This window comes from Eschscholzia californica, unplaced genomic scaffold (assembly GCF_041429995.1).
Source record: "Eschscholzia californica isolate CP2 unplaced genomic scaffold, dmEscCali1.0.p SCAF_6, whole genome shotgun sequence".
NCBI lineage: Eukaryota > Viridiplantae > Streptophyta > Magnoliopsida > Ranunculales > Papaveraceae > Eschscholzia > Eschscholzia californica.
This window is the reverse complement of record NW_028238483.1, coordinates 9385733-9411216: the sequence shown is the minus strand read 5'-3', so window position 1 is coordinate 9411216 and position 25484 is coordinate 9385733. Positions and strand designations below refer to the sequence as shown.

Genomic DNA, 25484 nt, shown 5'->3' with positions numbered 1-25484 from the left:
AACTAGATTACTAGGATCAAATGATCTATCCAGAAGATGTAAGTTAGCTGAACTCTTATACCCAGATAATAAGTTAACTGAAGATACAAATAATGATAAGGCCCAATTTGAAGAAACAAACCCACAAAGGAAAAAGACCACATGTATGAAAATGAAAAGCACGCATTGGCAAGAAGTAGCGACGGAGCTTCCTGATGTTAAAATTTGTCCTTCTGGTATCAATTAGGATAATGGGGTTGTGATGTTAGATCCCGCTTTGATGGTAAGACTGCTACGTTGAATCCTGTTGTGCTCCTTTCCGATCTGGGGGAAAACGTGCAAGGAGCTCAAAAACCTATATATCTGACACTCAAGACAGTCAGATTACCCATGTAGTTAAGAGAATTGAATATTTAGTGAACCTTTGGAGACTTACTCCATGTGTGTTGAATGTGTTTCTCCAACGTGTCTGCTTTGAGACGATTTGATCACTTTTATAGGCTGCTTTGACCAAACGCAAGGGCGCGTCGATGAGGCGGTTGAGATCCACTGTCTTAGATTGAAAATATTATTTCGTAGTCTAAAGTTATTAGGGTTTCTCTTTGAGATTATCCCGTCTCTTTGATATTTAGGAGTTCCCTTGTTTAAGGATTCTCGATAGATTATATTTCTGAGTTGATAGATTCTTTGAGAGATGTTACCTCCTTGAGAGACTCTAGAAACCCAAGTTATTAAATACATAAGATCCTTCCGACTAGGATCTTTATTTAATTTCAAGATTAAGTCGGTAAGCAATATGCACGCTACAACCCCCATGTTTCGAGATTGAGGTATTTGCCTTGCTGACGTGGACCCCCTAGTCTTCTCGTATATCCCAAGACAGACTGGTTGTACCTGAGTTAATGCAAGTCTTAAGGTGCCTAAGACAATCGTACCGACCCCTCAGTTCTGGGTTTTGAGCGGCAGACCTCCTTCGGATTCGTCCTCCCGTTGACTTGATGTGGGTTGACCCGTTGGGTTTTGAGTAATTTCTTGACTTATTGACCTCAATCAACTGATGGCCAATTTTTGAATCCTCACGAGTCCTGCCACACCTTAGTGGAAATTAGAGAAATGAAATAGTAAAAGAACTTAGAAATCTTTCCTGTTTCGTATGCAAGTGATTGATCATGTGCATGATACGTGCTGAACAATTAAATCTTCAAGGCCTAGAATATATACCTAAGTCAGGGTTGTCCGTGAAGCCTGACGTTCTTCGCATAATTAGGTATTTATTGCTCCTTAGTGTTATTCTTCAGGGCTGCATTGTAGGGTTGTCTTTCAGAGCTACCTCCAGGGGTTGCTTTTGCTGCACTTGTCCATGTGTCTGTTCGCGTGAGATAGACATTAATGCCTTCATTTTAGAGGAATGGATTTCATTCATTTATTCTTTTATTTTCTTACATTAGGCGTCTTATCTTCTGATCACGCATTTTCTGAGTTTATCTTTTGAGTAATTGAGCAAGGTACCTTCTTTCTCAGTCGGGGGACACACGTCTTCCTTTCGTAGGAGCATGGCCTTAGTCGTTTCATGTCACATTAAGGTTGTGTCTAACTGGGTCAGAGATCCATCGCGATTCGTTGCAGAGTATTTACGACCTAGTCAATTTTCGAGGCGTTTTTATTCATTAGGAGTTAACCAAATAAGTCAAAAATAATGTTGAAAATAATTTTAAAAAAAACCACCAAACACTTCATAATTATTATTCAGATCAAAAAATGTACAAAGACTAAACTACCCTTCGTCATTTTGTATAATTAAAACTTTTATTTATTTTTTTAAAAGTTAAATCTATGTAACTTTTTCTGAATATGTCGAATCTGTATGAAATTTATATATTTAGAAAGGATTTTCCATTATCTTTCTAACAAGATCCATTTTCAATATTTTTTCTAAAAAAAAATAACATTTTTTTACCTTTTTTTCTTCTGCAACCCGATTTTGAATTCTCAATATTGCAAACTGAGTTTTAATTTGTAATATTACAAACTCAGTTTTAATTTGCAATATTTTAAACACAGTTTGAATTTGCATTTTGCAAACTGAGTTTGCACAAGTTTATAGTTTCAAACTCGTTTTGCAAAATTCGATCTTCATTTTTCTTTCTACTTTCTCTCTAACTTTAGATCTGTTGAGAAACTATGAAATCAAACGCAAAAGTTCTTGAAAATCGACAATCAAAAACCATCTTCCATGTATTAGGGTTCCATAAATTTAGATATGGCTTTGATATTTGCTTCATAGCTTTAGACATGGTTTTAAGGTTTCCGTGGAGATTTCAACTATTATTTCTCTCACAACAATCGTCTTGTACTGGTTGTTGTATATGATCAAATATAAAGTGGATATGGTGGTGATAGGTATTAGGTCGAATATAAGGTAAGTATTAACAAATCTGGCATTAAAAGAATAAGTATATTTTGGTTTAAGGAAGGAAGAGGATTGAATTTTGATAAAAAGAGGAAAGTTGTATTAAATTAAGGTTCAAAGGTAAACCACGACACCAGACGAAGCAGGCTTTTCTGGTCAGCAAGCTACTAGCCTGAGATGGTAAAGTTATGTCGATGATCTGGTCGGATTTAGTGAGAGAGACCACCTAGGGAGAGAAATCTTAACAAACTGTTATAGCAACAAGGAGGTGCGAACTGGTAGAGATGGAGAGGGAAAGAGATAAAGAGAGCCATCGATACGATTGATCCATAAATTTTTCGACTTGGAATCAAATCTAACAATGTAGAAGAAAATGAAGAAGATATGGCATTCTAGAGAGAGTAATGGTTGAGAGATCAAAGTCCAAGGACGAGGGTATTCCTGGAATGTATGTTTTACAAAAATGGCCTAAAAACTAATTAGTCATATTATTTTAGACATTTTTTTTGTTGAAAGGAAATGAAAAGAAATTAACTAAGAACCAAGATCCGAAGTCAGAGCTTGTAGCGAGTCCATGCCTGTCGTTTCTGATTTCTCCTACCCCATTTCGCTAACATATCAGCTTCTTTGTTGTTGCTTCTCGAAATGTGAATGAATAAAATATTGTCGAACTCGCTTTTGATATTCCTTATCGCTTCCAGGTGTTTCTCTGACTGCTAATGGATCGTGGAGACTTTGCTATTTAGGTTGTTGATCAAATTTTGATTATCACTTTCGATGGCTAATTGTAATACTTGGAGGTCTTTTGCCCATTAGAGCGCATTGAGAATGGCTAGGCATTCGCATTCTTCTGAACTTTGGCCACGAATAGTGTCTGTTATTACCATTATGATTTTGACTGAGCATTTATCAAGATGCATCCGTAACCTGCTGGCTCTTGGATATTAATAAAAGACGCATCCACCTTAATTTTATAGTAGTCGCTTTTGATATCTGATCCCTGTTGCTCTTTGTTATTGAGTTTCCCGGGCTTTTTGTTAGGACTGTTAGTTACCGTATTCTTTATAGATGAGATCGCTTGCATGAGTTTTTGGTCCTTTCCTATAAAAAAAAAATTCACATCTTGCTTTCTATATGTTACAGAGAATCTTTTAGAATAATGTTACCTTTTCTTCGTCCATGTCCTTCCATTTGACAATCCATTCTCCGATATTGTCTATATTATCTATTTTAACATTGAAATGAAACCAAATTTGTCGAGCATGCGAACAATGTAGTAGTACATGAGTAATCGCCTTAATACTATCACAATATGTACAATTTAGGTTGTTGCCTATGTATTTCCCAATTCTGTCTCTCACAGGTAAACTGTTGGTACAACATTTCCATAGGAATAGTTTAATTCTGGGGGTGGTGTTTATGTCCCATATAAAATCCCAATCAATAGATTCATATTCTTGGTCGTTGGTTCTTAAAAAATTATACATTGATCTTATCGTGAAGTTACCTGATTTTGTCAGCATCCATCTCATGTTGTCTTCTTGGTTTGGCTGCAAGTTTATACTTAGAATAGCATTACATATATCAGGGGTTAAATAATTGATTTATAATATTTACATTCAATGTATTATTCTCAATGTTTGACTCATTAATAAGAGGCGGAGGGTGGTTTGGGATCCAGAAGTCATTCCAGATATTAACCTTAATACCTTTGTTAACCTCCCAGAAGGTTAGTTTAGAAACCTGTTCATTGTGTTTAAAGAGGGATTTCCACAGCCAAAAGTGATTTTGTTTGGCCGATTTCGGTTTGGGCTCTTTGGGGAAGTATTTAGATTTAAGGATCCTAGCACACGGGGTATCTGGGTTCTTCAGAGTTCTCCAAACTAGTTTGCTGAGGAAAGCTTGGTTGTCTATGGTGGGAAGTCTGAATCCAAGATCGCCCATTTTCCTAGGGCGGCAAATTTTCGACCAATTTATGGTATGAATAGTTTTAGATTTTCCCCACCAAAAAGACCTTTGTAGGGTCTCAATGCGTTTGCTATAAGCCTTTTGGAATGGCGAAGCATTGCATTTGGTATCGGGGAACGACCGCTGCTATTGTTGAAATAACAACAGAACGGCCTGCTTGGGAAAGAAGGTTGGTTTGCCACTTCGAGAGCTTGATTTGAATCTGATTAATCAGCGAGGAGAAGACTTGCTTCTTGTTAGCTCCAGTAAAAAGGTGAGTTCCTAGGTATTTATCCAGGTTGGAGGATTAGTGAACTTTGAGATTGCGAATGATCATACGCTTAAATTTAGGGTGAGTATTTTTGGAGAAAAATATCGTAAATTTAGAGTAATTGATCATTTGACCCGAGTTTTCACTGAAAATATTGAGAATATTCATAAGGCTGTTAATGTTCTCAAGAGAGTTCCGCCCGAATATTATGCAGTCATTCGCGAACAGCAAGTGTTTGATGGAGAGATTAGATTTTGGAATGGGGAATCCGATAAAGTCGTTAGAAGTGTTATTATGTTCAAGCAATCGGCTGAGACCTTCCATGGCCTGACTGAAGAGGAATGGGGAGAGCGGATCCCCTTGCCGAATTCCTCGCTTGACGTTGAAAGATAGGTCAGGTCTACCAATTAATGAGGACTGCCATTGATGAGGTGGCTATGCAAGAGTGGATCATATTAATCCAATGGTCATTGAAGCCTAACTTCACCATGATTTTTTCGAGGTACGGCCATTCTACCCAGTCAAAGGCTTTGGACATATCTTGCTTCGGACCAGAGTAGCTTTTAGCTCCCCGGATAGTCCTAAAATAATGAGATAGTTGTTGGCTAATGATGATGTTATCTGTTATTTGCCTACCCGGAACATAAGCCGCTTGAAAGGGAGATATAAGCTCCGGAAGAGTGCGTTTGAGACGGTTGGCTAGGATTTTAGAAATAATCTTGTACGTAGTATTCGGAAGGCTGATAGGTCTGTAGTCCGTAGTGGACTGAGGAGTTTTGGTTTTGGGGATATAACAAATGTGAGTATGGTTAGACCCTGCGGGGAGTTGACAGTGGTGGAAGAAGTCCTTGACCACCTTGCAAATGTCAGAGTTCACTGTATTCCAATTTTCTTGGTAGAAGTAAGGGGAATATCCATCCGGACTTGGAGCCGCATCAGTTTTTAGAGAGTAGACTGCATTATTGAGCTCCTCATTGTTTGGGGTCGTTATGAGCATTAAATTTTGGGCCTCGGTAATCTGGGTCGTAAAAAGATCCAGGATATTGCTTCCCACTGTTGGTTCAATGGTGGTGGATATCTTGGTAAGGTTAGAGTGAAATAAGTTAGTTATCTCATTATGGTCACTAGTCCAAGAACCATCATCCATTTTGAGCATCATGATTTGGTTCTTTCTGTTCCTGTGTATAGCTTTGGAGTGAAAGTACTTCGTATTTCTATCTCCAAGATGAATGTTCGCGTTTCTCGATTTATCTCGCCAGAGACTTTCTTGCTGATTATAAGCTTCTTCAAGCTCTTTAGAAAGTCTTTGGAAGGTCTCCTAATCTCTAATCCTTTGGAGACTCGTGGTCAGGCTTTTGATTTTGTTGTCAATGTGTATGAATACTTCTTTAGTCCACTTTGACAGGTTTATCGCTAGTTTGTTTAGGGAGTTTTGGATTTGAGGGAGGTTAGAAATCCAATTCTTTTGGATGAAGGCGCCACATTCTGGGTGTGACATCCAGGTACGCATACACTTGAAGGGTTTCGGTCTTAGTTGAGATTTAAGGGTAGTGCTAAGAAGGATGGGATTGCGGTCTGACCCAACACTTGGTAGGTGCTTGAGATTCGTGTTGGGGTAATCTATAAGCCACTGATCGTTGGTTAAGGCTTGATCTAATCTTTCTTGGATAAGATTCCCAGAAAATTGTCTGTTAGACCAGGTAAACGGATATCCACTAAAGCCGACATCACGGATCCCAAGAAAATTAATCATGCTCTTTATGTTTTTGGCATGGATTGGAAAGACTTTATTTCCTCCTACTTTCTCATCCGGATGGAGAATGGTGTTTGGGTCTCCTATTATAATCCAAGAAGTGTTTTTCTCCGAGTAAGGCTCTTTAAAGTTTTCAAGGACCCATACGATTGTTGTTATAAGGGCAACCATAGAAACCAAATAAAGTGAAACTGGAGTTAACATTAATGTGAGTGCCTTTAGCATGAAATATATTTTTATCCGCATAAATAATTTTTATATCTAGACTTTTAGTCTAAAAGATAGCGAGCCCACCCGCTTTGTTATTGGGCTCAACCGTGTATTGGTTATAGTCCATGCTTAGGTTCAGAAGTTTGCTTATGCTTATATTCATGCATTTAGTTTTAGATAAAAAGATCAAATCTGGTTTGTGTTCTCGGATTAAAGTCTATAGGTGTTTTCTATTCAAAAAATTTCCGCATCCTTTAACATTCCATGCGAGGATTGATAGGTCTGGTTTAAGGATGTCCATCTATAACTCGGTAAGTGGCGGTGCCTACAGAAGATGACTAGGCAACAAAGATAAGTAAGAACACTAAAGGCACTCAAAGAGGGGATTACTACCGACCCTAATAATAACCAAAGCAAAAGACTAGAATGAAATAAAAGGCTAAAGGTCCACTAAAGATAAGAGATAAGCTCACAAAAGGACTCCAACTGGTAACAACTGGCAAGAAAACTAAAAGGGAGATCTTGTCTCAATGTCTTATACCATAGAGCTATGCAAGGTCTCCTTATACTCTCCTAACCTTAAGAGGTAGGGGTAATTTTCTTGCGATTGTACCAGAGGCCGGGCCAACTAGAAGAAAGCAAACAACACACTAAACAAACGAGTAGACTATTCGGGTAGATTGTTGTCCCCTGCCTCCTCCCTGTTGGTCAGTATGTCCAAGGTTCTAGTCAGAAGCAATGATTCATCTAACATTCGTTGAGTGTCCATATTGTCCAACATCATGGTAGGAGCATGCACCGAGTCTTTTGATGGATCTGAAGATGAAATGGAATGGAGACTAGTGCTAGCCCTTGTTCTCTTTCCAGTAGGAGAGAACAGATTGTGAGGTGGGATAGGGTGGTTAACTGGAGAGGGTGGAGGAGCCACTGGTTCCGGGACATTGGGATTGTAATTAGGAGATATCACTATAGTTGCATCCATAGGGTCTTGGTTGTACTCTTCTTCTTCGTCTTCTGAGGATTCTTGGATCATTGACGGGCATCTAGTGAGGGAATGTTCAACGATACGACATGGTTGGCATATAGCACCAGGAAACTTTTGATAACCTAACTTAATTTCCATTTCTCTGTCTACAAAAATAGGGTTGAAGACAGCAAGGAGTGGGGTCTTGACATCATAGAGAAAGTGCACCCTAATTATCTGGTTATTATCAAACCCTAGATTCCTGGGTTTGATTTGGATTATCTTTCCCATACTCTCAAATATGAACTCCAGATCAACCCTATTCTGAATGGCAAGAGGGAGACGATAGAGTGTACACCACATAGGCTCAAAGTAAAGATCATGAACATCTTCTGTGAGAGGAAAATCTACCTGTTTGAGCACCACCATCATACCTCTCATTATCCAGGGCCTACCAAAGTTTAATGCGTTGAGGATGAACAGGCTCTTTGGCTTAATCAGGAAGGTGTTAATGGGGCCATCTACCTCAAAGTAGTCCCAGTCTCGAAAGAACCTGGATTGTGGATAGAGAAGTCTTTTTAGTTGAGAAAGGGAAGATGCGTATGGACAACACCACCTGGCTACGAAAGCCTGGTTAATTGTCTGAAGTTTTTGGTTTGTTGAGGGCTTTGAGTATCTGAGAGATAGGCGACCTCCATTTGCGAAAGTGAAGGGAGTAGCCATGACCAATGTTACTGTTGAGACAGATGAGCAGGAAGAGGAAGAAAGGCAAAGAGTTGTAGAGGACAGAAGAAAGAGAAGAAGAGCTTTACAGATGAATCGCATATGAGCAGAGCTTAAAAGGAAGAGAAGGGAAGGATTATGAAGACTAGACACTCTTGGTTGCCAAAAGACCATTATTGGCGTGCATGTGTGGGGATTGGTAGAGGACTCACTATCCGAGTTGTCTACTCAACCTAATAGGACGTTTGACATCCCTCTATACCTTGGAACCCTAAAAGCAAGCCAACTACTACCTATTTTAGTTAACGACAGCAAGAAACAAACAAAAGAGCAAGGAAGACAAAAGGTAATGAAACTAAAAGCTTTTAAAGCTACTTTTCTCTGTTGTTGTTGTCTTAGTTCTCGTTTTGGGAGAGTAAGAGTTGTATGCATGCGTGTTAGGTGAGTTAGAGGTAATGTAGGGTTTATATGAGGGATTAGAGTTATCGTTTTGAAGTTGTTTGGTGGAAGGCGGCTGCTATTGATACTGTTATTGAACGGTTTTGATGATAGTTGCGGCTAGGGTTTACAGAAAAGGAGAGAGGGAAAAAAACCTAGAAGAAGGTGACGTCACTTAGGACTCTCTCTTTCCTCAAAAAAACTCTGGAGCTTTTTTGTCCTGGTGGAAGACCCCATCTTTAACAACCATCAACAAATTTTAATAAAGATAGGTCTTTCAGTAAATTATGTTTTTCTTTTCATAGAGCTAATTCACTTTTGGAATTACACTTAAAACTTGGTAGTATATTATTTTAGACATGATTGCCAATTATGTATAGTAATATGACATATTTTTGGTTATTCCAAAAAAGGCAATTGATTTTCTGGTTATTGTGATAAATTTGACTGAAACAACCATTTTCTATATTCTTTAATCTTTAATGCTTCTGCCGAGTCCTTTGCTCTTCGTCTTCCATCTATAAATAGCTTGTCTAATGTTTGATGTTTTTCATGGGCAATTTTTTCTGAGTTGTTTTTCTTCCTTGATAATTTTCTTCAAATCTTCTGATTTCGAGATGAGACTCTTATTTGACTTCAATTTTAGAATCGGTTGTTCCTTATACTTCTCACACTGGTGATGTTGAAGGGGGTGCTTCTCATTGTTAGGGTTTTGAGCGCTTGGATCTTAATCATCTAATGCAACGGTGGTGAGTTAGTTGATGCATGGTTGGTTTTTCGCTATTACCTCTTCTACAAGTTCTCCATGAAGTAAGGATGGTTGGGTATCCTTGGGCTGTCTCTCCCTCCCCACTTTGTCCAGGCTAACTGGGTAGTGAGACATCGAGTTTTATATACCTTTCTTTTCTTCGCGAGTTTCATGTAGGCTTTAATTCTTTTCTGCGTTTTGTTCCTTACCTCTTGCAGATGACTCATCCTCCTGTTTCTAGATATTTGGTAAAGGTTGGAGACGAATCTCCTTAGCCGATTAAACTTCTTTCTTCTTCTTGAATATCTTCTGGACGATCTTTTTCTTATTTGTCAAATTTCATCCTCTTATCAGGTTGAAATAAGCGTCTTTGCCAAAATTGTTGTAATTTCTTTTCTCATAGTTATTCATGTAAGGAATGAGATCCTCTTTTGATTTTATTTTCTTGCTCGACCTATTTAATTTCTTGATTAAGCTATCTATCCTTCATCGACCAGCCAACCTCATAACTCCAACGCATGTTTGATGATGTCACCCCATAAGTTCAGTCGTTAATGTCGCCAGCTTTTCATGGTGTTTTACCTTCCTCTAATGGTTTTGTAATTGACGACGCTTCTGGCAGTACGTTTCGCTCCTCCACATGCCCTTTCCTCAATATGTGTTCACCCTTTAATGATTATCTTATGAAACGTGACGTCTTATCACTTTGACTGTTCAGATGTCTCTTTCTATGAATTTATCCAGTCATGTGGAAGCCTGTATCTTTCGCCATGGATTTTCTTTTTATTCCAGAGGTCCCTCTCAATCCGATCTTCATATTATCTTTCATGCAACCCTTACAGGCCTAGAGTTTAGTCCTTCACAGTTTACAGGCTAAAGTTGAGGGTGTTGGGTTCATCAGCGTTTTTCGCCTCAGCCATTTAAGAACTTTTCCCGCCGTAGTATTCATATTTCGCGTTTGTCTTGCAGATCTCCTTGATTGTATTGTTGGAGGGACCCTTAATGATTTCAGGTATGTTACCTTCAGAATTTTGGGTTATTTATTGCGGTCAAGGAAAAGACTTGTTTTATTGCACCTGTGCCTCGGCCTTCCGTTATTCTGGTCAAAGGTGGGACCCAATCTACTGTTAATAAGAACAACAAAAGAAGAAGTAGAAATGCATGCATGAATCATACGGATTCAGTGACTAAAGAAGCTTAATTTATTCATGATGTCTGTTTGAAACGACTATTTGTTACAATCAAAAGCTTTGGACATGTATAGCTTGAGGCCAAAATAGCTTTTAGAACCCTTTATTTTTTTATATGGGTAAATAAGTTCCTGACTAATAAAAATGTTATTACTAATTTGTCTGCCGCGAACATAAATAGCTTGTAGCGGGAGATATAATACTACTAAGGATAGGTTTGAGTATATCAACAAGAATTTTAATAATGATTTAATACGTGGTGTTGAGCAGACTAATAGGTCTATAATCTGTCGGTATTTGGGGGTATTAGTTGTGCCAAGCAGACAGATATAAGTGTGGTTTGTACTATAGGGCAGAATTGTAGTTTCAGAGAGGGATTGAACCATATCAACTATGTCACTAGACAAAGTGTCCCAGTTGAATTGATAGAAGAAAGGGAGGAAGGGATAATCATAAGACTACTATTTTGGGCATAAAAAATAGTATTGAATGAGATTGAGGATCTCATCCGCAATAAAGCCATTTGCTCCACTACAAAGAGAATGTGTTCTTACTCATTTCCGTGGTTATATTTGTAATACTTGTAGTAGCACTAATTTTCCTATAAGATGGTTGGCGACAATGGTGTTGTTTAAATATAAGCATTCGTTAGCTTGAGAAATGAAATAATTAACATAAAAAATGTTCACCACCAACAGGTTTAGTAATTAAATACACCGCATATTGGAGGTCTCAAGTGCGATTCTCATGAAAGTGAAAATACATGATTATTGAATTTGCGTATAAATAAGGTAGAAGCAGAAATAAATGGACTCGTATGACCCTTAGGATGCCTCTTCGAGCAAACCCAATGTGATGGGGTTGGACTCCCAAATTTAGAACTCCTAAATTTTTCAATTCCATTATAGACTCCCAAATCAAGGACTCCTAACTCAAATTTAAACGTGTGATCTACACATGCGAATTTTAATTTCATTTTTTCAATTATAAATTATTAGTTCTAAATTTAATATAATCTTTGAATTAAAGAATTTTAAAAAGATAAACAAGAAAAACTTATAAAAGATTTAGAAAAAAGAATTCACAAAAAAAGATTTAAAACAACAAATGGAAGAGTTAAAATATTGAAAAAGAAACAATATAATTGGGATCCACCCCAAATAGCCGTTGGGGCCTCCCCAACAGCTATTATTGTAGATGGGCTCTCCGTTTGAGACGCAATGCTTGTTTATGGGGCTCACAAAATTCAAATTTTAGGAACCCCACACCTAAATTAGGGTTTGCTCTTAGAGTTTATGATATATGATGGTAGTTGTTGATCTTACTCAATTCATAATTTAGTATATGCATAATGTATCTATACTATGTAAAGAAGTAATGATTCATTGAGTCCATATACAAAACACGTAAAAAAGAAAAATGGGAAGAAAGTGGTCAAAAGATAACTGTAAAAACTGGTGGAAATTAGGCATTAGTAATAAAAAGAAGAAACTGTCGGTTTTGAGGACCACTTGTCCAATTCGACACAGCTTGGGACTGAAGGGATGGAGGAATGTATTACCAGGTATCAGTTAGTTGGCCCTTGCAAGTATCAGTTAACAGGCAGAAAAATAGGTATAACAGAAAATCACTCGGGACTGAAGGGATGGAGGAATGTATTCCCTAACGGGCACTAGTTGTTTTATTGCTAAACTTGTCAAATTGTTTTTTTTCTAGTAATAACTTGTCAAATTGTTTAAGCACAGGTAGGCAACAAATGTGATCAAATAAATTTTCCATCTCAAACAAATACTTGGTTACAGACATTCAATTTTCGACTAGCCGAATTGACAAGTACTCACATCCTTAACAGGAATAAAGGTGGTAACAGCATATTGATCAGTGTTTACCCTACTAATCCACTGGAACTTCAACCTCCATTTTTAAACCAGAGTTTCCGAGAATCTGCAAATAGAGGAACAAGTTTCAGTAAACGAATATGGGCCATAGATTAATGTCAACCAGAAAATTGTTACTTAGGAAAAGATTGTAGTACTCCAGATAAGACCATGATCAGAAAAAATCTTGGAGTAGGCGGAAGTAAATAATAAATAGATCATTGAATTAGTGAATCAAGACTAAATGATCTTATGCCCTGGTAAGATAATTGCGGATATATTATTATAAGCCCAGGTAGTAGAAAATTTTCAGAGTTGATGCAAGAGTAGGATTTGTAACCTAACGCTAAGTCAAAAATTGAAATCTATTAAGTATTAACAAATATCTGACAAAAGATGTAGACGTCAGACCCTTCACTCCACAAAGACGAAGTATCAAATTATGCTTAAACCGTCTCAATACCAGCCATATTGTCCTTGATTTAGGCACTACTCAGCGACACTGGCTTAGTTCCACAAGGTACAAGGTTGTCCATGTCATAGGCCTGTCGTATACTACCCCAGGCTTCTTAAGGACCAATATAGGTGCAAAGTTCACCTAAAAGGCCTGGCTGATATGTTAGACAAGCTGTTGTTTTATAGATTGTAACCTAGGTCTCATATGTCTTCTTAAGAACTGTGGACTAAGTGACTTTCACCTGAAACTTCCATTTCACATCATCCACTACCACTTAAGAGAGAGCCTTCCTAGGCTTTGATACACTATGGTGTAATAAAAGTCTCAACACCAGCTCCCTGGTTTAGGAACCACCCAGGGACCTAGTTCCACATGGTACAACGTTTTTCCTGGCCATGGGCATATAACTTGGACCACCTTAGGTTTCTCCATCTACACAACCTAGGATGGTGCTCATGCAGCACTTCGGAAATATGTTATGTATCAAATTCTAAATATACATATACGAAGTTTCAGAAAACTGTATTGGTACCAGTGCACCAGGATCATTAGTAGTTCATGACTCGCTTAGGTAGCCCAAGGCAAATCACACACAATCCTGATTTGAAAAAAAAGCAGTGACGAACGGGGTCTGGACCTAGTCAGTCAATTCCCCGCCCACCAAAAGAATCCACTGTCTATAACAAATTCCTGACAAAACCCTTTGGTCATATGCAAAAGACTCGTTGAAAAATTACAATTCATCAAGTAACATTTTTTTTGAAAAGGTAATGTTTATCCACGTCTCACCCCCGTAACTTCAAAGGTAGAAAGAAACGGTAACCACTCCAGCCAAGGGTTGCTGACATTCATTTACTTGTTTCTTTCTCGAAAAGTTTGAATACAAACACGCCCAACTTATTTGCACATATTTAGAAAATGCTATAACACTACACATATCCTAAGTAAGTGCAGCTATTACCTGCATATAAAACAAAATGCTATAACAGTACAGTATACAAGATAAAACGTTTACGTAGTACCTTCACAAAGTCCGCTAAAACTAACAAAGAATCCTTTGTGTAGCCTGCTTCCTCAAGGACATGAGTCAACACTTTCTGTGTACAAACAATAATAGATTACAATCAGATCATATCTCTACGAATCACTATCATTTCCAAGATGACACTCTTGACAATTAACACATGCTGTGAAAAACCATGCAACAATCTAAGGATAAGCAAATAAATATAACATTGCTTCCAGTGGCAGCCATAAGATGATCGTAACGCATTTCATTAATGTATTTCTAGCTAACATATGATAAGAAAATCCACAATGGGTCAAAATATTTTGGGGCCGGTGGAAAAAATAGTTTCGGGCCATTTATACAGCTATATATATTTCTTCTATTCAAAAGAATCAGAAGTGGAACCAGAATTTTTTTGTTAGAGGGGCTAAAATAAAGTTACATCCTTAGAAGGTGAAGTTTTATTTCATAAGTTTAGTGTTTGCAAGATATAAACCAGTTTTATGTTAATAAAATTGACTACTTGAATCATCTAGCATATAACCAAGTTTCTTGGATGGTTAAAAAAACTTAATATGGAATGAACTGTAAATGTTATTAAATATTCAACCATCATGCATTTTCTTGAAGATAATTTTTTCATATTGACAATTATTATCATATGTATTTTGTAATTTCTTCCACTGTAACCCTTTTAAAAATATTCTACAATCAAGAAAAATGGTAACTTCGATTGAGTTTAACGTTTCAACGTATGGAGTAATTACGATTCCACAGATTCATGAGTCCTTAGTATTCATGATTCCAAATGCTTTTTTTGTTTGGTAACCAATAAGAATTTTAAAATTCAGGATTATTTGAATTTATTTTGAAATTGAATATTATTTTGAAAAACGATTTTTTTTCAAAACCAGTTTTATTTTTTCAAACATGTTTGCTTTTCTGAAAATCTGCTTCAAACACCCGCGTTTCTCAAAACCCTTTTTTTCCGTACAACCTTTTTTTCAAGCTACATTTTTTATGGAAAGACGATTTTCGAAAAGAAAAAAGAAGTGTTGGAAATAAAAAATTTGAGACAGATTTTTTTTCCATAAACATTATGTATTTTTGTTAACAAAAAGTTGTATTTCAAAAACTGTCGATCGACGAAGTGAAGAGTCAACATTGCCATCAACGTGCAAGTTTAGACAGATTTTTCTGTGCAAATAACATTAGTTGGAGAAAAACAAGATAAAAGTAAAAGTAAGAAATTGTTGAACTGTAAATGGCTCACTTGTTAACCGAAGATAACAAGAGCTAAATGAAACTCAATTGTTTTTGTTGTATAAACACTGAAAAGGTACTATTTCAAGCCAAGCAGAGAGAAAAAAATATTGCAGAAGGATTTGACCGTGCAATCTTCTTGTGTGTTGGGAAAGATAATATCAACCAAGCAAGGTCTTCCAATTTCTAGATTTACTCAGTGTTTTTAGTGTCAAGTACTACGTTTCTCTCTTACCATGCACAATCATGTTTATGTAAAAAATTATGTCGAAGACAAAGTTTGGAAACGAGACCTTCGCTACTACATCCTACTATCCTACCAAATAAGCTAGACTCAATTATTTGTCGATGCATGTACTCTTCTTTATAACATACTTATACAGAAGTAAATTTTTCGAGAGGGCCCTAGTGTTTGAGGGAGCCTAGAGCTGCCACACCACTACAGTAACCATTGGAAAGAGATGTTTCTTCCATTTTTTTTTTTGAAACATTTGATATATTGATAAGGCAAAAAATACATGCTCGTGGTGAGCGAGCGGGGTTATGAATGATTACATATTTATGATGCTATCACAGGAAGAGATGAAATCTAGGAATGAATACCCTTTCGCCCAACCCATATTCCTACTCCAATGGAATAGGGTGCTTAAGATTTCCTCTTCACCCACTAATCGGTTTTTCATAGTTTCCGAAAACACCTCTTCATTTCTTGCTTTCCATATGCACCAGGTAATGGCTAATGGAACTAGTCTCCATAGTTTTTTCTTGTGCTTTGCAATTGGTGCTTTCTCCCATTGAGAGATAGTGTTAGGCAAGTCCTTAGGAAGACTCCACACCATCCCCACCGAGTTGATGAAGTAATTCCACAACTTTACTGCCTCAGGGCAGTGGATGAACAAGTAAGGGATAGATTCTTCCTCCAACTTGCATCTGGCACACTGATTCGGAATTGCCCACCCCTTTTTCTTTAAGTTGTCTACCGTTGGAAGTTTTCCTAATACCGCCGCCCATACCACGAAATTGACTTTGGGAGGTATGGAGGATGACCATAGGGTACCAAAGTTGAAAGACTTTGAAGCTTGGCCAGTAGTAGAGGTCAAACGCGAATAGCAGTTCTTAACCGTTAGGTCGTCTTCCTGGTACGGGTTTATGATGACTCAAGAGTTTTAGCAACATCACATAAATAGGGATTTCCCACTCGTTGAGGCTTCTTTTAGTTGTTACCGACCATTCCTCCCTATCGTGGTTAAAGTGTTTGGCCACCGATTCCGCTTTAGTGTTGGAGATGTCGTATATGGCTGCGAACCTATCTTTTAGAGGGATTGTCGTGCACCATATATCTTCCCAAAAACTAACTTGGTTTCCCTCTCCTACTTTCCATTTAGTCAACATGCTGAGTTTGTTATCCATCTTTATCCCTTTCCAGATTCCGCATCCGAACGTCGTCGATTTCCTTTTTCGAGCAACTCCCCCTGTCTCTCCATACTTTTCCTTAATAATTTTGGCCCATAACCCTGTTTGTTCTTGGGAGAACCTCCACAGCCACTTTGACAATAGTGCCTCATTCATTATCCGGATGTTCTTAATACCTAGTCCCCCTTCCTGAAGCTCTCTACAAATCAGGCCCCAAGCTACCCAATGAATTCTCTTCGTGTTTTCCTTGTCGTGCCATAAGAAGTTGCACATTTTCAGGTTAATTTCTTTGAGGACTTTCGAAGGCATACTAAACAAAGAGAGGTAATATAACGGAAGAGCCGATAGGACTGATTTAATTAGAGTGAGTTTACCGCCTCTAGATAGGATCTTTGCTTTCCAAGAGGTTAACTTGCTAGTGACTCTCTCCAATACCGGGTCCCATAGCTCTTTGCTCTTGTACCGTTGACCAAGGGGAAGTCCTAGGTAATTTGCCGGCATCGATCCCCTTTCACAACCCAAAATGTCGACTGAAGCCGCTAAAGGAACCTTCTCTAGTACTGGCATAATTGTAGATTTTGCATAATTTACCTTCGAGCCGGATGAGATTTCAAACCATATGAGGATATCCTTCAATTTCGCAACTTGACAAGCGGAGTCCTGTAAGAAGAATAAGGTGTCGTCTGCGAATTGAAGGTGACTAACTGTCGTCCCTTCATCCCCGACCTTAAATCCCTGAATCCACCCTTTTGTTTCTGCTTCCCTGAGGCATTGACTCAGGACCTCAGCAACCATTAAGAATAGATATGGTGATAATGGATCACCCTGTCTAAGTCCTCTAAAGCTCTGAAACGGCTTCGTTGGGATCCCATTGATCAGAATAGAAAAAGATGGAGTGCTGACGCAGCCAAATATCCATGATCTCCACTTATATCCAAAGCCCATTTTCTCCATAACATTGTAAATGAAATCCCAAGATACTCTGTCATAGGCCTATTCTAGATCAATCTTGATTACCAGACCATGTTCCTTCACCTTTCTTCTTGAGTCAATGATTTCGTTGGCTATAAGAATACCGTCTAAAATTTGTCTGCCTTCTACAAAAGCTCCTTGAAAGGGAGATATTAGGTCATCCATAACCGTTTTGAGTCTGGTGGTTAGGACCTTTGATATTATCTTATAAACTCCTCCCACCAGGCTAATTGGTCTGAAATCTCCGAATGAGAGAGTTTGATCCTTCTTAGGGATAAGGGCGACAAAGGTCGTGTTTAATTTCCAATCCAATTTGGCTGTTTCGGAGAACTCCCGTATCATCTCCATCGTTTCCTTCCTGATTATGCTCCAGCATCTAATGAAGAAGGATATGGGAAATCCATCTGGACCCGGTGCTTTGTCTGGAGACAAACCTTTCATGGTTGCTATAACTTCTTCTTCCGTGATAGGAGCTTCTAGGGCCAGCTTCCTTTCCTCTGAGATTTGGGGCAAGTTCATGTTGTCTATCGAGGGCCTCCAGAGCTTGTTCTCTGAATACAATGAAGAGAAATGAGCTACTGCTTCCTGTTCAATCGCCTCTTCATCCGTAATTTGCCTGCCATTCCTTTCTAAGACACTAATTCTATTACGTCTCTTCCTGCAGTTGATGATGTTGTGGAAGTAAGTCGAGTTTCTATCACCAGCTTTGAGCCATTGGACCCTCGATTTTTGCCTGATGCTGATTTCTTCCAGGTTCATTATTTTCATAAGTTCTGTTCTGGTTTCCCTTCTTGGCTCCAATTCCTAGGATGAATGAACAGATGTTTCCTCGGTATCCCAGATGTGAATTCTCTCTGTTAGGATCCTTGTCCTTTCTTTCAATGCCCTATACTTGTCTTTAGACCACCCTTTGAGTTTGACCTTCAAGAATTGAAGTTTCTGCCATAGTTTTTCTCCCTCCGTACCGCTGGGTGTTGTTTCATCCCACCATTCCTTGATGTTAGCGAGAAAGTCCTTCTCTAGCATCCATATTTCTTCTAATCTGAACGGAGGGTTGTTCTTTTTGGGGGCGGAACTAGAGAGTGGTCCGAGATTATTCTTGGAAGGATGATTTGTTCCACTTCTGGGTATTGCGCTTCCCACTCCGGGTTGATCAGAAATCTGTCCAGTAGGCTCATCGCCGGATTTTCTTGATTACTGGACCATGTGAACTCCGAGCCTTGTTTAGGTAAGTCGATCAATCCGCTATGGAAAATCCAATCTTCAAAATCTCTCATACTTGCTGTAATTTTCTTCCCTTGTCTCTTCTCATAGATGAATCTAACGACATTGAAGTCTCCCTCTATACCCCAAAGTAAGTTCCACCTATTACCCACTGATGAGAGCTCAGTCCAGAGCTCCTTTCTTTTTTCCTTGATACAAGGCCCATAAATCCCAGAGAATAGCCAAGTGAAGCCGTCTTTAATATTACGCATACATAAATTAACAGAAAAGTTTGCGATTAGACTATCGACTAACACAAAATCATCCGAATTCTAAATACATAGAATACCCCCCGATGCACCTATGGAAGGTTTATCAATCCACCCGTGGTTTCCTTTACCCCATAACGATCTAACTAAAGCAGGAGACATACTAGATATTTTGGGACTCTTGGATACACACAAAAGAAACAGACAACTCCTTAATACTATTACGAATAGCCAGGTGCTTCGCCTGATTTCCTAGCCCTCGAACGTTCCAGCTTAGAAGATTCAGAGACATGGGAACTTAGATATCCCTGAGCTTGAGTTGGCCCTAGGTGCCTTCATTCTAACTGTTTAAGCTCCCGAGCCAGACCCTTGAGTCTCTTATTTCTACCGAAAGCTGGCCAGCTTCTTGCTAAGCCCTCCGCTCCTCCTTCGTATATCTCCAAGCTAAGATCAGGTTGAGTTGTCACTGGAAGCTGAATTGCCAAAGGCTGCAGGGTTAGAGGTTCCTGGTGTTCTCTTTGGTACATCGGGCTCTCATTCATGTGAATTTCTTCTTCCTGGTCAGTGCGAGGACCCTATCCTGGTCATTGAAGCAAGCGAATCCCAGGTCCCTCCCTGTTGATAGGAAATCGCTTTCCTTGTTGATCCCCTTCTTCGAATTGTCTACTTGATAGTGTATGGGGGTCTCCTCCATATTCCTTTGCTGATCAGCTGAATTGAGTTCACCTTCTGTTGGATGTGTCCCTTGAACTTTGCTGCTTGTGGCTTCACAGTGGGTGCTGCTTCTAGTCTTTCCCCCTCTTGGGGATGTAAACCACCTTTCTTAGTTTCCTTCTTCTTGCAAAAACTTTTTTCTGCTTTTCCCATCTTTCCGACGAGGCTTTGATCTCCTGGGTCAGATCTCTAGATTCCGTTGAGGTACGTGGAAGCCCTTCCGTTGCACTTTTTCCCACTACTTTGTTAGCCAAGACATACAATGCTTGGTCCCTCGTCACAGCCTCGAGCATTGGGACCTCCGTGATGGAGTTGACTTCTGCCAGTATTTTTGCCTGATCTTCTATCATCTGGCTCGAGGTTCTGTCCTTTTTCTTGTCAACTGAGCCCCCGGTTTCATTACCTGTGTTAGCATGCGAAAGGGGTGACGTATTGCTGTCCCCTGTCCTCTGACCTCTAGGTGACTGTTGCAGAGTGTTCGAGACTCTCCTCCATACCTTGGCTGCCCCGATTTTCGAGTTCTGATTTGGCTCCTCCAAATTCCTCACGTCACCTGTCTTGTCTAATACTTTACTAGCCGGCGGGTTGTCTGAGGCATGGAACTGTACTGTTGCCGCCGGGGAAGAGCTAGCTCGGAATTGCATATCGGAATCTGGTACCAGAGATTCTGTCCATAGGAACTGTTGTTTCTCCGATATCACTTCCGACTCTGCTCGGATATGAAATGTTGTCCCCTTGTCCACCACCACCTGGAATTTTGGCATAGCTCCATTGGGCTTGACTGAGACCTGGACTTTAGCGAAGTATAGGTTGTTGAAATTTCTGGTGTCCTCATGTATTTCTCTCAGTTCGCCGGCTTCTGAAACCAAGGACCTGAAGATCATTTCCTTCCAGAGAAGGAAGGGTAGTCCAAACAGCTTGACTTCGATCAGGTTGAGGTTGACCGGAATAGCGTTGCAGTTTGCCGTGCATTGTCTTTTGTTCAGGATGGACCTAGTTCTCAGGAGTTCAATTCTTTCCAACCCTCTAACTATTGAGAGATCTAGTTTGGTTCTGATAATGGCGAACCCCCTTTTGAAAGGGATGATATCGAAGTCCTGGCTACTTAATATTGTTGCAATGGTCTGGATGGCCTCCTTTCAATCATCCTGTGGTGGAATCATCTCTAAAACTAGAGATGATTCCCAGTTGATGCCGCCCTTATCCGTTACAGCCATTGTCGGATTAGATGAGCTTCCCTTAGAAAAGCTTGAAGAAGAAGAAAAAAGATGGAGTGGAGGTTTTGAAGCACTTCTGGTTCTGGTTTGCATTTAAATAGAGAATTACTCAGAGGGACTACTGCCTGCGAAACGGAAGAGTCCTTCACTATCTTACCAGTCCTCGTTTGTGGTTCCAATGATGAAATGTGAACAGGTTGCCTCCATGCATTGGGGGTCAGGTTGTTGGAGGATAAGAGATTTTTGGGAGTCTGCCCCTTCTTTACTCCGCCAAGACTAATCGGTGGAGGGGTAATCGAGAGAACTTTCATTAGAGTTGCCGCCACTTTAACCCACCCTCCTTGCTTCGTGGCTGCCGGAAAGCATATGGTTCTACTACTGTTTTTACCTTCACCTGCTATGAGAATCCAAACGTATTCTCCCTGAGCGTTATTGTAAACGGACCGAACTATTTTCGGATACAGTACTATCCGAATTCGAAATCCGAAATTATTCGAACTATCCGATAAGGGTTCGATATCCGACGGATGGTCAAAAATGACATCCGAATCCGATATTCGAAATGCTATTATCCGAAATTCAAATACAATATTATTTGATCTGAAATTCCGATAAGGGTTGAAGACTTGAAGTTGAACTTTGATTCTTTGAAGTCTGAAGACTTAGTTTTAGACTTTAAGTTGACTAGTTGAGGATAAAATTTTGTTTATTTTTTAATCCCTTGGGTGAATCTTAACCGTTGATTTCAAATGCGAATCGGATCGGATTTTTTCGAAGTCGGATATAGCTATATCCGAATCCGAAACCGAAATCCGAAAATTATCCGACAAGACATCCGAAATTCGAATCCGAAATCCGAAATGTCGGACTATTTGAGTGCGGATGCGGATCGGATTCGAATTCTCGGACCACCGTTTACAGGCCTAAGCGTTAACCATATTCTCCCACAACCAAATGATCTTGCCGTCCTTGAAGTTGGATACTCTCTTAGAATTCTTTCTTTGATCTCCTTGTTCTAAGTCTTCTATAAAGTGAATCAAACTGAGGACCCCTGTGGCCGGCAGATTTATCTTTCAGATTCTATTGTGGCTTATTTCAAGGATCCCGAATCTTCCTCTACTCAAATTTTCTATCTCGAAGCACTTACTTTCCACTTGCAGAAAAGTGGACGGAACCCTTTTTAATCTCCCTTTCTCAAAGGTTCCATTCCTTAAAATGAGGTTTCTTCTCCAAGCTTTCTCTGCTAATCTTGCCTGCTCTACTTTTCTTACTTCTTCCCATTCTACTCTGTCCCTAATACCGCGCTCTCTTTCTCTTCTTCCCATTCTACTCTTCTCCAGGCAAGAATCAATATTCACAGCTTGGAATCCTATTCATAATATTTCCATACTCCCCTTGAGATGTTTCTTTCATGAAATATGGAGTCTTATGCCACTAGCTCATCAGTGGATTTGAGCCATCACAGACAGCTGCATCTGGAAATTCACCACTAAGAAGGATAACGGTAGGCAATAGTGGTCCCCGCCCTCACACACAGATTGGAGAGAAGAGCACCACAAGTTAAAATTCCAGTTGTAAAAGCGCTCCTCTCATGGTTGATTAACTTGATTTAGGAAAAAGAAATTGGTTTTGGACAAATACATGGTTCGCAAAGTCATCCATTTGGCATTTCACTATCATGAATTCATGTGCATTTGCAAATAATAGCAAACAAGTTATGTTTGCACGGGCATGGACTGTGCATTTTAACAGAAAATTTCTTTGCGAAATGCTTGGGGTCCTGGGGATCTATTACAGGAATCACAATATTCGCAACGTAATGGATCAAGATTTTGAACATGGGTGTGTAAGTAACAAATTATTCTGACAAATCTTCCAGGCAATTCAAAAATGGGGTCTAGTTTCTTGCTACTTTGTTGAAGAGGGGAACATAGTAGAAACAAGCAAAATGCACTAACCAACAAGAGAAAAGAACTGAAAGACAAACCTGTCGTTGTTGTTCAGAAATGTATGTACCAGTTAAATCTCGCAGCATATCCAATATATCATTGAAGGTGACCTTTCCGTTGCAATCTAAATCATAAATCTTGAAGATAACTATATAAGAAAGAGAAAACAGAAATAAGATCATACAGAAAACTGTATCATATCTTCATTACAAAATTTAGCATAGATGGCGTACACTAACTCAAAATGCAAAAGTTTCCAAGTTTCGAATTATTAAGAAATAAATTCATTTTTTTAAATAATAAAAATCATATAAGTCAAAGTGGAAAAGCCATCTTAGTCAGTTACTGTAGTTTTATAAGCAGAGGTAGTTACGCTCGATCTTCTGCTGCAGAGCTGCACGAGAACTGAACGCAGAAAGGAAAGCCACAAATTCCTTAAAGTTTAAACCGTCTATCATCCTTAACAATCGCTGTAAGAGAAATAAAAGATAATCAAAACTCTTTCATATACATCATTCTTGATACAGAAAACAAAATCAGCTAGGAGAGCACCAAAATGCTTTGGAACTATAAACTACCTGGCATCCTTCACAATGCAATGCATGAAACAAAAACATTAAAAACTACAAAATTATACATTTTATTCACACAGAATCTTCTTGTGTTCTTCCCTTCTTAGTTTTTAAAATATTATTGCTAATTATCTTAAATTAATTGGAAATATAAGAAGTAGTTAAGAATGTAATAAATAATTTGTATGGAATTAAGATTTTAAGTTTTACACAAAAAGAAATCCAAAAAAATTGTCAAGTAGGTTCTTCTCGGTCTCGGTCTGGATGAGGCGAGATAGACAAGAAACTTGGCCAAACCCATACTCGGTGTTTCGCCCATGTCTCGTCTCATGAGAGGTCCCAGACCGAGCCGAGACACGAGATTCTCGGACATCTCGGCCGAGACAGACTACATAGATCTCTATACAAGAAACCAGAAACACAAACAGCTCACAAAGAATCCAAATTAGGTAAGGAATGCATAAATTTCTTAAAATTCAATTGTCTTGCTGTGAAACTAACAAATAAAATAACAGTCAAAAGAATGCCAAAAAAAGTTCTAAACTATTTAGACGATTATTAAAAGAAAAATAATCACCTGAGAAAGAGGATTAACAGCAAATTCAGGTACAGATAAGAACTCATCAGCAGAAATGAAACCTCCACCACTTCGATCAAGTTGACAAAACCTTTGGTACAGAGAAACGATTTCTTGCTGTGAAACTAACAAATCGAAGTAATCATCAGTAAAAACTCCATAAGAATGAAAATAACGAAATCAAGAAAAAAATGATTGAAGAGAAAGTACAAGTATTGTTGCAGTGTTCTTGGACTTCTTCAATGTCGTATTGAGTAAGCATTGAAGAAGTGTTTCCCATTGTTCCTGATTTATAAATTATAAAATCAAAATTTGATGGATCGATGTTGTAAGAAATGAAGAAACCCTAATTGTGCTAAGCGACTATGGTGCGTGATCCCTACCCTCGCCTTCTCCGCCAACAGAGATAGTTAGGGAGCCGAAGATCGAGAGACAATAAAGATTTCGTTGCGACCGCAGACTTAATCATTTGTTTTACCGAGGCGCGGCAACAGTCACCTAACTCTTGATTAGTGTTGTAAAAGCAGGCCCGGTCTGGACTGCCCGGTTTCAAGGCAGGATGATCCTAGACCGGTCTGGATTTTTTTCTTTATTTGTTGAAGGAAAATTTGGCCCATATCTCCCTGAAAAGCTTATGCTATAACTAAAAAAGACTCGACTCAATATTGAAACGCGCTCTCTCCTCTCTCCTCCCCGTAACCGTCTCTCTCTCTAAAACTTCTCCGATATGTGTTTGCTCTCCCTTCGCCGGATCCCTCTTTTTTCATTGTTTGTTAGTCTTCCCTCCATTAGTCTTCCCTCCATTAATAGGGCTTCTCTTCTGCAGCCTTCTTCCACCATATTCCGTCAATCGATTAGGGTCGCTCTTAACGTCATGAAGTTTTGATCGGAACTTTGTAGTAATGGTTTTGCTTTAAATTTTTGGGGACAGAAGAACTGGTTTTGCTTCAAATTTGGGGATAGAAGAACTGGATTTGCTTCAAATTTTTAGTTTAGATTTACCTAGTTATAAGGGATTAATTCAAGGTTCTGTTGATCTTTTAACCTATGGTTCATCTTAGAAAAATGAACCCTTGATTAGAAAGTAGATGATATTTGAAGATCCAAAAGTATTGATTATATAAATCCATCTTTAATCTTTTGTTCACATCTTGATAGAAGAGTTATTCGTTGAAGAAATTCTTCGACCACGATGACGTTGTTAGTTAAATCATCTTCTTCTATATGTTCTTTATGAAGCAGTGATTGATTTCCTTCTGGAATCAATGATCAATTTTCATTCGTTCAGTCATGATTGGAATCTGGAGAGAACTGAGTTGATGCTGATGAACGGATTGGTGTGGCTGTGTGGTATGTGGC

General features: G+C 38.8%; 1 protein-coding gene and 1 long non-coding RNA gene across 4 annotated transcripts; both read right to left on the bottom strand.

Moving 5' to 3' along the window:
• Positions 1–12312: 12312 nt before the first annotated feature.
• LOC147531618 (uncharacterized) lies at positions 12313–24750 on the bottom strand. Of its 3 annotated transcripts, XM_086646875.1 has the most exons (7): positions 24509–24617; positions 24336–24410; positions 24126–24250; positions 23350–23446; positions 23015–23124; positions 13990–14064; positions 12313–12577 (listed from the first exon to the last, which is right to left on the bottom strand). In XM_086646875.1, the coding sequence occupies exons 2-7, from the start codon at positions 24403–24405 to the stop codon at positions 12527–12529; spliced, it is 528 nt and encodes a 175-aa protein (XP_086503001.1). In that variant the 5' UTR covers positions 24406–24410; positions 24509–24617; the 3' UTR covers positions 12313–12526. The 3 variants fall into 3 exon arrangements, 2 of the variants coding, with proteins under 2 accessions (XP_086503001.1, XP_086502999.1); XM_086646873.1 differs by having other exon boundaries at positions 24336–24750; XR_015227405.1 differs by lacking the exons at positions 12313–12577; positions 13990–14064 and adding an exon at positions 18926–21449 and having other exon boundaries at positions 21951–23124; positions 24336–24740.
• Positions 18926–21449, bottom strand: LOC147531619 (uncharacterized). Its single transcript, XR_015227406.1, has 2 exons — positions 20072–21449; positions 18926–19409 (listed from the first exon to the last, which is right to left on the bottom strand). It is a non-coding gene; the product is annotated as an uncharacterized LOC147531619 (long non-coding RNA).
• Positions 24751–25484: the final 734 nt, after the last annotated feature.

What these genes read in the sequence shown, in the direction of transcription:
- LOC147531618 (XM_086646873.1), bottom strand. Translation starts at nt 24,405, where the DNA reads ATGGGAAACACTTCTTCAATGCTTACTCAATACGACATTGAAGAAGTC. An exon ending in AGAACACTGCAACAATACTT is followed by an intron (nt 24,251 to 24,335) that starts GTACTTTCTCTT and finishes TCGATTTGTTAG; the next exon opens with TTTCACAGCAAGAAATCGTT. An exon ending in TCTGCAGCAGAAGATCGAGC is followed by an intron (nt 23,125 to 23,349) that starts GTAACTACCTCT and finishes TTTCTTATATAG; the next exon opens with TTATCTTCAAGATTTATGAT.